Here is a 14,055-nt window from a genome sequence, read left to right as displayed (position 1 = left end):
CAGACTCAAGTAGTTTAAGTCTCGAAAAATGTGAATATTTCATAACACTAATAAAAAAAAAAATTTTGTTGGCCTTCTGGAAAGTATGTTAATTTACTGTATATGTACTCAGTAATTGGTAGATGCTCCTTTTGCTTTAATTACTGACTCAATTCGGCGTGGCATGGAGGTGATCAGTCTGTGGCACTGCTCAGGTGGTATGGAAGCCCAGGTTTCTTTGACAGTGGCCTTCAGCTTATCTGCATTTTTTTGATCTCTTGTTTCACATTTTCTCTTGGCAATACTCCATAGATTCTCTATAAGGTTCAGGTCTGGTGAGTTTGCTGGCCAGTCAGTCAGTGGGCAGGTGCAAAATCCTGCTGGAAAATGAAATCAGCTTTTTAAAAAAGCTGGTCAGCAGAAGGAAGCCTGAGGTGCTCTAAAACTTCTTGGTAAACAGGTGCAGTGACTTTGGTTATCAATAAAACATATTAGACCAACACCAGCAGATGACATTGCACCCCAAATCATCACAGACTGTGAAAACTAAACACTGGACATTAAGTAACTTCGGCTATGAGCTTCTCCACCTTTCCTCCAGACTCTAGGACCTTATTTTCCAAATGAAATACAAAACGTGTTTATTTAAAAAGAGGACTTTTGAAGAGTTCTTCTTCTCTTTAGCCCAGGTAAGACGCCTCTGACGTTGTCTGTGGTTCAGGAGTGAAGTCCTTGACACGTCTGTGTGTGGTGGCCCTTGATGCCTTGACCCCAGCCTCAGTCCATTCCTTGTAAAGTTCACCCAAATTCTTGAATCGATTATGCTTGACAAGCCTTTCAAGGCTGCGGTTTGCTTGGTTGGTTGTGAATCTTTTTTTTCCACTCAACCTTCTGTTAACATGCTTGGATACAGCACTCTGTAATCAGCTTCTTTGGCAATGCTGATTGGCATGTCACCATATAAAAATTTGAAATTGAATTGGTGGGTTTTTGTTAAATGTGAGCCAATATCATCACAATTAAAAGAACCAAAGACTAAAACTACTTCAGTCTGTGTGCGTTGAATTTATTTAATACACAAGTTTCACAATTTGAGTTGAATTACTTAAATGTACAACTTGACAAATGAAAAACATGACAACTCCTCAAGAAGTTATAAAAATTTGAAAAGTCTGTATTGTCCATGCTTAAATCACATTGCTGCAGATTTGTCCGCTACACATAAGAATGCAAATCTGCTGTTCTACTACATCTCCACTGGATGCAGCTCCAGTAAATGTGAGATGACTTGTGCTTTGGGACATGGCATATTTGTGCTGGCCATAAAAGGGTTCCAGGTACACATGTGCATTAATACTCAGAGAGGCAGTGGCATTCAAATAAGAGTTAGTTGATAGTAAAGGTCCCGGTATGTTCCAAAAAACACAAAATGGAGGTGATCTCCAAGGATTTATGATGTTGCCAAATTCTGGGCATAATATATGCATATCATATAAGAACAGGCAACGTCTTCCATCATCACCTGTTCATTTTAGTGAATCGATGCTGCTTGAAAGTACAATGTGTTTGCAGAGATGTATTTCTGTTCACCACAGCTGCAAAGAGTGGAAGTGTGTATGAGTTACCACGGCTCTCTGGATCATCTCACATCAGTAAGGCATGTCCACCCTCAGAACTGCCATTTACTGGATGATTTACATTCTGGGCAAACTCTAAAAACGATTGCATATACAAACATTAGGAGTTCAGGATAAGAAATGTTTTCACCAGCCTTTTAATCTGCATAAAATTCTGCAATTTAATTGACTGGGTAATAAATTAATGATGCGACTAGAACATTGGCATGTTATGTGTAAATACCCATACTGTTAGGAAACAAGTTTAACCGGGTGGAAAATAACATGGAAATATGACGTCATAGCATATTTAAAATGCTTTGGAAAATACCAACTAAATGTGAATGGAAGTGACAGAAGAATAAGGGTATTTATTCCCGTAACAATAAGTGTAAAAAAAAAAAAAAAATACTATATATATATATATATATATATATATATATATATATATATATATATATATATATAAAATTTCTTTTTTAAAAAGATGAAAGCGGACAGAACAGCATACTTAACCATTAAATATACCATAATACTGACTGCAAGTACTGAACTGTGGTTAAGGCATTAGCCCCTGTTTGCAATGCTGATAATTTGATTGTCTACTGCTTTGTGAACACATAACTTGTCTTCCTTGACTGGAACTTGAACCAGTATTGAACTTTCTATACAGCACTGCAGATTTGTTGCTATGAAATGTGAGCAGTTTTCCCCCTATTCCCACTTCTGTAAGTCACAGTTGCTGGAGTGACTGGTCCTGGAAACAGTATGCTGTCCAAATAAATCTTTCACAGTGGGATATTTTTATGAATACGAGTCTGACAAACCACTTTAGACACTTCTGACCTCAATGCATAAAGTTAATGGCTGAAGAGTGACTTCAAAACCACTTCCACCCACTGTTGACAAAAATGCCTGAACCTGCCACAGTCCAAAATAATTCACTGCCAACCATAAACCATTAAAATCTATCAAACGATCTAGCAATGAAAAATCTGATTATTTTCATTTATAGGTGTAAACCTAAAATGTAAGCCCTGATTCTAATACAATAATCACACAACTAAGGATGCCTTTTCATACACAAATGTTTATTTAGGCATAACAAGCAATAGAGTAAGAACAGATGATTGCACAGAAATCATTACACATGAGAAGGTTTGTTGAGACTTTCCTACTAAGATCTTAATAGCTGCTGGCAAATCTGCCGCTACATTTCACTGCAATTGTTTGTGTCGAGTAAAAAAAAAAAAAAAAGAAAAGAAAAAAGTCCAAATATTTCCCGAATTTTTTTATTTTTTTTTTTTATTTTAAATGGTCTATTTTAATTTAAAACTGTTTTGCTAACCTCAAGCATGTGCGATTAATGACGCTGCAAACCAACAAAGTAAACGGACCAAGTACATAAAGCAGTGTATTTTAAAAACGAACGAAAAAAAAGGAATAAAATAAAAAAATGAGTGCACAAGTTTAAACGTATTCACAGAAAGTACTCGAGCTCATAGCGAACGAATGGGTTCTTCTCATCATTGTAGACAAGTGGATAATGTGCAATGAGAGCATCCTGGGAACCAATGTAAATGGAATTATAAATCTTCCAGTACACATCACGAACTTTCCGTGCAGGGTGAAACAATCCCTGAAAGAAAAACAAAAACACACAGAGTTTATTAGATAAAAGGAATCTCGCAAGAGTCAACTTTTATGAAAAGAAAATTAAAAATGCCTACCTGCAGACAATATTGTAACATCCGGCATGGTCCGATTGCCACACGAAGTCCCTCAAGGGCCCCCATTACAGCTTGGATAACATGCGGAGATGTTTCAAAAACATTAGGCCAAACATAATTGAGCAAGTGGTTGAGAGAGTCTTCACAACCGAACCCATATACACCCAGAGACATGTGTTGTACTACAGCACTGGCAGTCTGTCTATGCACAAGATCTCTGTGAAGGAAAAAGATTTGTAGGTTACATTCATTTCAATAAGCGAATAAAACACATTAAAAGTAAAAGATAACTGCTCACCTGTCCATCAGAGCATCCTCTAATAATGGGGTGACAGCATAGATATAGTCCTTGCCCATTTCACCAATATATTCAAATAAAAACGAAAGAGATTTAAGTACACCGTTCTGAACGTTTAGTTCAGGTACACGGTACTCGTTCATCAGTGCTGGGAGTACGGTGAAGGGCGAGCACGTTTCTGCCACAATGGCTATCGCAACTGTTGTACAAACTCTGTTCTGACGCTCCTGCACTTTCAAGTTGTTAAGCAGCGTGGCGAGTACATCGTGAGGCCTAGACGAATCAAGACAAATCAAATTAATTCTTTTTGAACATCACAAGCACTAACATTAAATGGAAGCAAAAGAAGATTTTTTTTTTACCCGATTGCCTTAGCAATATAGCCGAAAGTGTTCACTGTGGCTCGTCTGATTGCCTTCTTGTGAGCTTTCAGTAGTTCCAGCAGTTCGAAACAGATTCGCATCCACTCCCTGGCAGACACATACTCTGCACCCCTACAATGAAAAAGCAGGAACAGAATATTTCAGGCCTGATGTACAAAAGTATTACAAGGTGCCTACAGTGGTTTGCTAAATTGAATACTTCAAATATTATATTACAAAAAGTGGTCACTGAAAGGAACAGTGGTGAACCGGTGACAGGGTCATGGGGACACGCCAAGAGGAGCGAAGACTGGACCATGTGGTCCGATTCCACAGATGAGCTCCTGTAGCCCAAATTGCTGAAGAAGTTGATGTTTGATGAGTCAGGACTGTTTTGGCATATTATTAGGCAGGAGGTCATAATGTTATGCCTGGTCTATGTAGATGTAGGGTTGCAGCATATGCATAAACAATAACCTGACCGTTATTATAATACTTTCCTCTCTCCTGTGAGTTGGTTTTGAAGACCACAGTGATTAATACGGTCATACTGCAAACTGAAAAACTGTGATTGCTGAATCTAATCCAAAACGTCAAACTAGGTATAGTAAAGAAAAGTATTTCCTATCAAATGAAAAACTTTTAGGGATAAACAAAAGACACACTGTTTTAGCAACAGATGAAGCAAGATTCAACACTAACCGGTCAGCAATTCTGCCCACGAGATCAATGCAGTTCTCTTGCACCTTTTCATGCCTGTTTTTCAAAATGGGTGTCAATCGAGGGAGTAAATCCTTAATTGGAGGCGTCATCTTGTGCATACCTGTGGGAAAGGGTCAAATGAATATAATTAGTATGGACTGTTCAGTGATAATTAATCCCTGTATTCCAATAGCAACACTTATATACATAATAAAAGACATACCAATGACATTGACAATAGCTTTAAGGGCTCCAAGGATGCTTCCAAGCACTTCAGGGTACTCCTCTCCCAGGTACTCATACAGCACAACACCCAAATGACCCATCAGCTTCTCCTGTTAACAATTAAAGATCATATTTACAGGTTAAATCCAAGAACACAAGTAACAGGAATTTTATCATGATTATGTTCAGGTAGCTGTATTTCAGAGTAACAAACTATTTCACCTCTTGACAGGTCTTCATAACCACAGCTGTGCGAGAAATGAGATCAGCAGCCTGCTGACGGACTTTGGCCGACTTATTGTTTAGACGCCACAAAACAGTACCGCAGATCTGAGGCAGGTAGGGTTTAACTCGCTTGCCCAGAGCATTCACCACTGTGCCAAAACCGTTCAGCATCACAGAGTCCTGTGGAATGAATCAATATTAACAATTAGATTATAACTGACAGACACAGACACACACACACCCCAAAATAAAAAGGCATTTCGCTGTAATTCACCTCAGTGGTCTGTTCTTGGAAAGCATACAAGATGCCGTCAATAAGCTGCTCCTCCAGTTTATGGTCGATGTCTGCTGCACCCAGGTTGCCCATGATCTTCTCTATTGTCTCCATCACCATTTTTCTGTACTGCTCAGCTTCATCCTTCAAGTCGTCCACAATTCTTGAGATGATTTCTGCTGCACCAACCTTGTTGGCCAGCTCTACTGTAGTGTCTACCAACTAGAGGGAAAAAAAAAACAAAAACATGGCATATCATGAAACAAAACGAAAGTCAGAAGCATTGCTGAAAATACTTGTCACGTTTAATAAACACTCGCCAGAAAAGAACCCCCCAACATACCTGTCTGTAATTACGCCTGTCCAAGGCCATACGGTGCTGCCAGAAGTGTTTGAAGAAAGGGGGCAAAATCTCAGTTTTGATGTAGTTGGCCTCCACACCATCTGTCCCACAGCACTGCTTTACCACCTAAAAAAGTGACAAACAGTGTTACTTGGTTCTGCAAAATTACACAATGAATACGAACCACTCAAATGTACTTATGGTTTAATAAAGCATCAGTTCCTCTAACCTTTAGGACAATCTTCTTCATTTCCTCATCTGGAGATTGGAACTCTCGAATGAGGATAAGCATCACTTCCCTTGTGTAGTAGTTGGCATACTCGGCATCCATCAGAGGAATCAAGTATCCAATGGCTTTTAAGAAAGCAGCCAGACCCTAAAGAAATGCAAACAAATATTATTTATCTTCTGTTTAATCTATTTATTTTTCCTGTTTAATCTTTTTTTACCTTGACAACTGCTGAACCAGAGTTTATAATAATCGTTGCTCATAAACTTGATTAAATGCTCACCTTGCCTCTGTGCTGTCTGATACCCTTCCAAAGTGGCTTCAGCACCGAGTCGAAAGACTCGATACCGTAGGGTGTGGCAGCTTCTGCAAGAGCAGCAATAGCCAAAGCACTGATGGTGCGCACTTTCTGCTGCTCATCCACAAGACCTGCAAGTATAAATACAGAACATTAGAGGGGTGTAAAGCACGACAAACTCCACAACAAACCATAAAGGAGTTTTATTACATCGAAATCTGATGCTGCAAGAGTCAGAAAAAATCAGCTTGATTCTAGATATGTTTACATTACCGTTACTTACCATGTTCAATAATCTCCACCAAGCTGCGCAGATGAGGCAGGATGGCACAACCCATGAGAATGGCAATCTGCTGCACAATTTTGATACCCGTGTGCCGAGCCTGCCACGACTTCTTGCTCTTACACACGGCTTTGAGGAAAGGCAGGAGGGAGGGAATACCCAAAGCAGATGCCACGACAGCAAAGGCACGAGCCGTTGTGTTTCTCACATATTCGTCCATGTTGTCAATATCAGGCCTCATTGTGGAGATCATGGTGGCCAGACCAGCAGCCTGTATTAGATAGAGAGATAGATGTCAACAACCAAAATAATAGTACATTATTACTAGCAAAATTACAGGAATTTTGCCCACCTTTGCCAAATTAGAGATAATCTCTCTGCCCTCTACTCTGGCATAGTAATCTTCATCAATCAACAAGGGCTCGATGACCACAAGGATCTGAAGAAATAAAACAGAGATGAGACACGGTTCATATATACAAAATATTTTAAATGTAGCATAAAATACTATAGACTCACCTTGTGGACATAAGGTCGAACCAAGTCGTCCAGTTTGTACAAGATGCGATCGATGACTTTTACCAACAGATGGCGCTCCTGGTCTTCAAGAGTGGGAGACATGAGCAGGGGCAGAATTTGATTGAAGAGCGGTCCAGCACCAAATTCCCGGGCCTTGTCTGTGATTTGCCTGAGAGCAGCCTAAAAGTACAGCAGAGATGATTGGACAAGATCATGGTTCGATCAGATAATAATAAATAAAAAAAAACCTGAATCATGACAGCTCAGCACATGCCAAGTGTACCTACCTTCCTCATGGGAGGGGTTCCGTTTTTTATTTTCAGAAGCAGCTTCATGATCTTGCGCTCCTTCTGCTCCTCCGGACTCAAAGTGGACTCATCCACCTCCACCTGAAAAAGACACAATGTTGCTTTAATCTCCAAAACGGGCAATGTCCGAAAGAAATTAGCATTCATATAATAAAGAATCTCACCAGAAGTTTGTCAAAGTACTGGATGTCATCTGGTTTGAGGAAAGGCAGGTTGCCAGATGGCTGGTCGTTCATCTGTTTAGTTGTTCGGTCTTCAGCCTGCATGTGGAAGCCTGTCATGCCACCGATCGGGGTTGGAGTGGCTGATAACTTGCGGGCAGGGGTGCGGATGGGCACGTAGCCTGCTGGTGGGGGAAGCACCTGCGGGGAAAAAAATAAAACGTTAAATGTTTATTATAAACACCACTTAAACTTGCTATAACAAACCAAAAAGATCTAGAGCATGCCTTGTAGCCTTCTGGAAACATAGCATCCAGCTCCTCATCAGTCAGTGGACGATTCCGCTCATCAATCTCTCTTTCCCAGCGCCATGCTTGAAGCTGCTCGGGGGTCATACTCATCAAATGACCTAGGAACAAAAACAAAACAATAAATACAATTTGTCTTTGCTTCAAAGGATGCCTAAAAATATACACTTTATTGGAATAGTACCTGGAGTGGGTGTGGCCATATTCATAGCAGGTGTGCCAATGGGGGTCTTTCCAGGGGTGAGGAGAGGAGTGGAGGAGCCCATCTGACTGGCAGGAGTCTCATCCCAGCGGGACTTTCGTTTGCTTGCTCCAGGTGTTGGGGTCTCCTCCACAGACTCGTCCCCTCTGTCTGTACGAGGAGTCTCAGCCCAGCCGCTGCCATGTCCAGGCGTTTCTAAAAAATAAATAAAATTATTTTTAAATTGTTTCAAATGTCTTGAATTTGAGACAGTTATTTTTTAAATAATTACAATTATTAATCATATGCTGTATTCATTTACCTCTTTCGGTCTTTGGCGTCTCGTCCCAGCGGTTCTTGCGCACGCTGGAAGTGGCACCACCGTGGCCGGGTGTTGCGTGTCCAGGGGTGTCCCGGCCAGGCGTCGCAGCACCAGCAGGCGTGTGGCTGGGTGTGGGGTCCCACATGCGTGTACTGGGGGTGGCTCCGGGAGTCTCACTACCCTTGGGACGACCAGGTGTCTCATCCCAGCGACTGTTTGATGGTGTGTGTCCAGGTGTGTGTCCTGGTGTCTGGAGGGAGAGAGAAGAAAGCTTTATTATGCAAAAAATTATGGTATGTTTTTAAACAAAACCAAAAAAATTGGAAAAAGTGTCAGATGATAACAGATGCTCTAAACTTCCCCACCACCATGCACACAACTTTTAGAGTGGACATACCTCTGCTCCAGTATCTGCCTGATCCCAGCTGGACACTTTTTTTGGTGTAGAGCTTGGGGTCTGGTCAGCAGTCTGGTCCCACCGACGCTTACGTTTGGGAGCAGCAGCTTGAGATGCAGCAGAACCATTAACTGCTTTCAGGTCACCTGATTTAGCCTTTTCTGCCATCTGCAATCTGATTTCTCTCTGTACAACACAATTTTAAAAAGAGCTCAGAAAACACCTCGATTAAACCGTTTTACTTTTAGACACACTTTATATATTTATAAAAAAAAAATAAAAAGGTTTACAGTTAAAAATATTGTAACTTTTTTAATACCTCTTCTTTGGAGAGATGCTGCTCCTTCATCACATCCATGTACGACCTGGCAGGCATCTTGGGATCTGGCGTTTTGCCCCCTGCGCAAAAGAAAGCACCAACAAAATGCAAGACAGTTAGCCAGGTTCATGCTACCACCAGCGCCTTCCTTACATTGAAAAGCAGTCAACTGACCCTCATTCTACTCCACAGAAATCTTTTACTTACTGTCCTCTCAACATAACAGGTTGCATCACAATACAGCCTAACATTAAAACACTCCTAACATTCATAGTTTAAAAAACAGGCAGGTACATAGTGGATTATGTTAAGGAGAGGATATAGCCATCAATGTTGCAGGGTCCTGGGCTGTGCTCTCCAGAATACGTACACTTTCAGTGCCAAGGGTCCATCTGCAGTCAGACTTCAACCGGCAGAAAAGAAGCCTAGAAAATTGCTCTTTACCATTAGTAACACTTTGGAAAAAGGTTTGGAAAACTCACACACAACAGTATAGCACCTGTGATGCCCTGGTCACTCACTGTACTCAAACCTCATACAAGACTACAGCTCTAATCAGATTTACAAAGCAATATTGATGTGCATAGATAGATTTGTACTTTTAGGGGAGGAGAGGAAAAATTGCATTAAAAGCACTTGTGTGCATTTGAAGGAGGAAGATTTGGATATCTAGAGTGTGAATTTGTTGAACACAAAAATAAATAGAATGGGTTGGACAAAAATAAATTAGAAGTGACAAAATGGGAGGGATGAGGTTGATCAGAACTTTGAATACAGAGAGTTGTTGAACCCATGCCCCCCCTCCCCATCCCCTCCCCCACACAAAATATTCCTAAATCTGATAATCTCTCTTCTCTTTGTTCACCATAACCTACACAGGATGAGGTGCTGCACCCTTAAGAGAGTGCAGACAGGACTGGCATAGCAGTACTGCTGTAGGAGAGAAATTAAGCACAGTTAGTATGGGGCTGTGGAGTGTTTGTACACAGATTCTTCAAGATATATTTCTATTTTAAAGATAAAATAGAAATATATTTACACAACACGCATATAGAGGATGCTCCTGTTTGAAAGTTGCTACATGCAAGGTGATTTACCCAGTGGTATAACTGAAATAAGATGACCGCTTCCCTCGCTACACACTATTTAAAATATTTCTCCGTGTGACTTTATCGACTTGGTGCATACACACTTTCCGCTTGTCGTTTTTATCATTAACAGTTTATTGTATATGCAACTGCAATGCTACACCAAATGCCTTAGAGACATGTGGAGTTAGCAAGTTGCAGCTCTTTCAACAAAAAATGTCAAAAGAAATGGGGGCGTAATTATATATACGTGAATATTAAAGTAAAATGTCACCAGTCTGCCTGTAAAAAATTACCATTTCTCTAGAAAGAGTTTAAATAACTGATCGACAACACTGGCTTCTCGTTGCCTTCACAGATCTCTTCCTTGTAAAAATTTTACTTTTGCTTAATAAGATGCTACATATATATTTTATTTATATATATGTTTATTTGTTTGCGATTCATTTCTAGAGGGCTTATATTTTTGGCTGCCTGCCTAACTATTTAAAACACTTCAGAATATATAAATCATCCATTAACCCTTCGAAAGGCACACACCTACCTGGAACCTGTCTGGTTGGGCCTACAAACTCTAACAGCAACACCACCCAACTAGTAGTTCCCACAGACACCCAGCACCTTCAATCCTCTGAAAGGTCCCAGCCAGGGCGATCCAATTTGTTTGTAAATTTGTGACATGTATTACAGGAAAAAAGGCTGTGAAATCGTTTAAGTCTGGGAGAGCACAATGTTGGGTAGTGTTCGAAGGGTTAAGCACCAAACCGGCTGATCTGGACCAGCAGTGGTGAACGTGTTGACCAACAGTGCAATGATCAGTATGGACATGGATGGGGATATGAGGTCAAATGATGGTGTAGTATTTACCGTCTGCAAAAGGGTCGTGACGCTCAGGAGAGATGATCATCTTTTGTCTGCGTCTCTTGTACTCATCTTCACGATCCGAGATCTTCTGTGGCCGGTGCTCGGCAAAAGGGTCATACTGTGGAGGAAGGATAACTGGGTGTTAGCGCAATTCAAACACTATTAGAAAATGCTGCTACAGTTTTGCAAAGTTATGGCAAACAGTGGGTTCAGTGCACAATTCCATCGAATTGTTCGTGAAAGAAAGCACAGTATATTATGGATGAATTTGTTGTATAAAGGTTACACAAATCATTACATTTATAAAAATCTGATACATTTTACTGTTCAACCATACTGTAGACCAGCGGTCCACAACCTTTTTTGTGCCACGGACCGGTTTAGTGTCAGACAATATTTTCACAGACCTGCAATTAAGTAGTGGCGGATAAATACAACACAATAAAATTATACGACCGGCATAAAAACTGGCGTTTTCTAAATATAATAATAAACGTGAATCCACTGTGCTGTTTTTGTTCATTTTGCTAGCTTGGGGGTTCGAATTTAGCGGTAACGTATTGTGTGTTAGGGACCAGAGCCCCTCTAAGAAGGTAGCAGATGGAGGTAAGACATGTGACCGAGGCATCATGACACGCATCAAGAGTGAGTCATAGACAGATGTGGCGGAATGAATCCGGTATTTAAAAAAAAAAAATCAGAAAATCAGATAATTAAAACAAAAATAATGTAAGCTATGTATTCTTTTTTGTGCGGCCCGGCCCCAACTGACCCGCGGACCACTACTGTAGACCATTACAGAAAAAAAAGCATATCAGTACCTGTTCATCTGATTGAGGAATGGAATTGAGTATTGCCACTGGAGCATGATACCCCGGTTTCTTCGGACCAAGCAGAGTTGTAGAAGAGTCTTCTTCATCGTCCTAATGAAAAGTGAGAAATTAAAAGACTAGTTCAGTCTTTCAGTCCAACGCGACCATAAATATAAAAAAAAAAGCCCAAGTGTTCAGACAAGTCATCCCCTGGATAAATAAAAACACAATGATAAGCCATAACCACAACACTTACATCCTCCTGCTCGTTGGCGGCAATAGACGTGACGTATCCAGCAAAACGACTGTCGCTTCCTCCGTAGATCTCCTGGTCGTAGTATCCGGTCGAATCGAGACCGACTCCTTGATCTCCCTCCTCCAGCAGCGCAGCCTTCATGCCCTGGATCTCCAGGATCTGCGCCTCGATATCTGAACACACACACAGAGCAATCATGATTCAAAAATGAGTTTTGTCATTCCAGATATAAAAGTTTAGATGAAGTTTCCAACATGATCTACAATGAGAAGAAGCACACAGTACGTTCTTTGGTTTAATACAGAAAAACAGGCAGGTATTTAAACACACTGAACAAATCCTAAACTCAAACTATCGCTTATTCGAGAATCAGACAAACCATAAACAAAAGATGCGCTAGACACAAATTCGAGATCTACATGTTCCTACTATAAAAGAAAACAGGACCAATACAATAATACAGTTGAACAAAGCAGGAAGATCACGTGTCCTGTGTACCCACGTCGGCAGAGCATTTACAGACATTACACAGGCACTAAAATACTGTGATAAAGGAAACATGTTTAAGATTTTACTGTTAATATAAATAAATAAACCGGCACAATACCGAATATAACAGAAGCTGTAAAAGAGGTGAGCGAGTCCATGATGCCGAAGGCGGCGTTACAATAATAATAGGACATGGCGTCCTTGTTGTGTTAGCATGTTAGCTACCTGGGTATGACACAAAAACAAGTATAAAATGTTGAATAAAACAGCAAAACGCGAAGTTGTGTGTGGATTTGCTTTTTGAACAATCTTTTGGACAAAAGCTGCACATTTATAAAACACTGTTTGCAGGGAGCTGGCGCCATTTTGAGAGACCGTCTCAATCAGAACGATGTACATGTACTCGCAAAACAAAAGCTTCGGTTCTTCCAAGACACGAGTTGTAATGTATAGGTGGTGGGTGTTATTCTTTATTTTTTAAACGAGCGATTGCATTTGAGAAACCTGAAACGGTTTCTGAAATGCGTCATAGACCCGAACTTTACAACAGAGCACAGGCGCCATCTTGTTTTCTTCGTCGCGTTCACGTTGAGCACAACACGGCGCCATTCACCGCCTTCATCAACAAGATTATACGGCCTAATACGCGCGTTTAGTGTTTATGATTGCAAGAATCATATCGAAATACACTCACCCTCGTGTGTTTTGGCGATTTTCGCCATGATTCTGTGTAAGCGTGTACGCGGATTAGTCCCGGAAGGCCTGCTTCGTCTCCAACGTTATACAATCGCGCATGCGCAGTGAAAGACCTGGGCGGGAACAATGGCTACGTCACACAACGTCGTCTATTAGATTGTGGACGTGCACTAGTGATAGGAAGATCGAATCGTTTTAGTGAATCGGTTCTTTGAATCCTTGAGTTATTTAGTTCATGTCGTTTCTTTAATCACCTTCATAGCATATCATTTATGAACGATCCATTACTACCGTCCACTATTTCAAGCTGTTACTACATTATCCTCTGTATTGGACTTGTATAATAAATAGACAACCTGTTGTTAGGCTATAAAATGCAAGCTTGGAAATAAGGCATTGATTATTATAATGATCTGGTAAATTTAGTAATTCAGCCCTCATTACACGCTCACTGTCCACCTGTACACCGGCTTATTTATGCAGGTATCTATTCAGTCTGTCATGCTGAATCATCCAAAATGGACAGCCAAAGACTTAAGACAAAGTCAAAGTTTAGTACCCACGAAATTGTACCCTTCTAAATTTATCCATAACAAGCAAGCCAATGGTGAAAGTGGCAAAGAACAACTTTTTGAAATAGTAGAAACCTTGAGAGGAACCAGAATCCTCACCAAACCACACCGCACACGTTCACTTTATACCACACCGTACCACACACTTTCACTTTAAGGACAATCACATCAACCACCCTATGTGATTACTGTTTACTGT

The 14,055-nt window shown here is 40.6% G+C and overlaps 1 protein-coding gene across 6 annotated transcripts; it reads right to left on the bottom strand.

The window, feature by feature from the left end:
• Positions 1 to 2,665: 2,665 nt before the first annotated feature.
• On the bottom strand, positions 2,666 to 13,438 carry sf3b1 (splicing factor 3b, subunit 1). Of its 6 annotated transcripts, XM_046845008.1 has the most exons (25): positions 13,283 to 13,438; positions 12,100 to 12,272; positions 11,853 to 11,954; positions 11,035 to 11,149; positions 9,080 to 9,159; positions 8,761 to 8,946; positions 8,364 to 8,613; positions 8,045 to 8,257; positions 7,840 to 7,961; positions 7,556 to 7,753; positions 7,371 to 7,472; positions 7,084 to 7,263; positions 6,917 to 7,003; positions 6,565 to 6,835; positions 6,267 to 6,412; positions 5,984 to 6,130; positions 5,755 to 5,880; positions 5,412 to 5,633; positions 5,135 to 5,317; positions 4,911 to 5,022; positions 4,688 to 4,808; positions 3,986 to 4,117; positions 3,624 to 3,896; positions 3,326 to 3,542; positions 2,666 to 3,234 (listed from the first exon to the last, which is right to left on the bottom strand). In XM_046845008.1, the coding sequence occupies exons 1-25, from the start codon at positions 13,308 to 13,310 to the stop codon at positions 3,076 to 3,078; spliced, it is 3,945 nt and encodes a 1,314-aa protein (XP_046700964.1). In that variant the 5' UTR covers positions 13,311 to 13,438; the 3' UTR covers positions 2,666 to 3,075. The 6 variants fall into 6 exon arrangements, 5 of the variants coding, with proteins under 5 accessions (XP_046700964.1, XP_046700965.1, XP_046700967.1 ...); XM_046845009.1 differs by lacking the exons at positions 11,035 to 11,149; positions 11,853 to 11,954; positions 12,100 to 12,272; positions 13,283 to 13,438 and adding an exon at positions 9,450 to 11,015; XM_046845011.1 differs by lacking the exons at positions 2,666 to 3,234; positions 3,326 to 3,542; positions 3,624 to 3,896; ... (14 more) ...; positions 8,045 to 8,257; positions 8,364 to 8,613 and adding exons at positions 9,450 to 9,504; positions 9,955 to 10,012 and having other exon boundaries at positions 8,805 to 8,946.
• Between the last annotated feature and the right edge of the window lie 617 nt (positions 13,439 to 14,055).

This window comes from Silurus meridionalis, chromosome 3 (genome assembly GCF_014805685.1).
Source record: "Silurus meridionalis isolate SWU-2019-XX chromosome 3, ASM1480568v1, whole genome shotgun sequence".
Lineage (NCBI taxonomy): Eukaryota > Metazoa > Chordata > Actinopteri > Siluriformes > Siluridae > Silurus > Silurus meridionalis.
The sequence above is the reverse complement of the archived record's forward strand: the minus strand, read 5'-3'. Positions and strand labels throughout refer to the sequence as shown.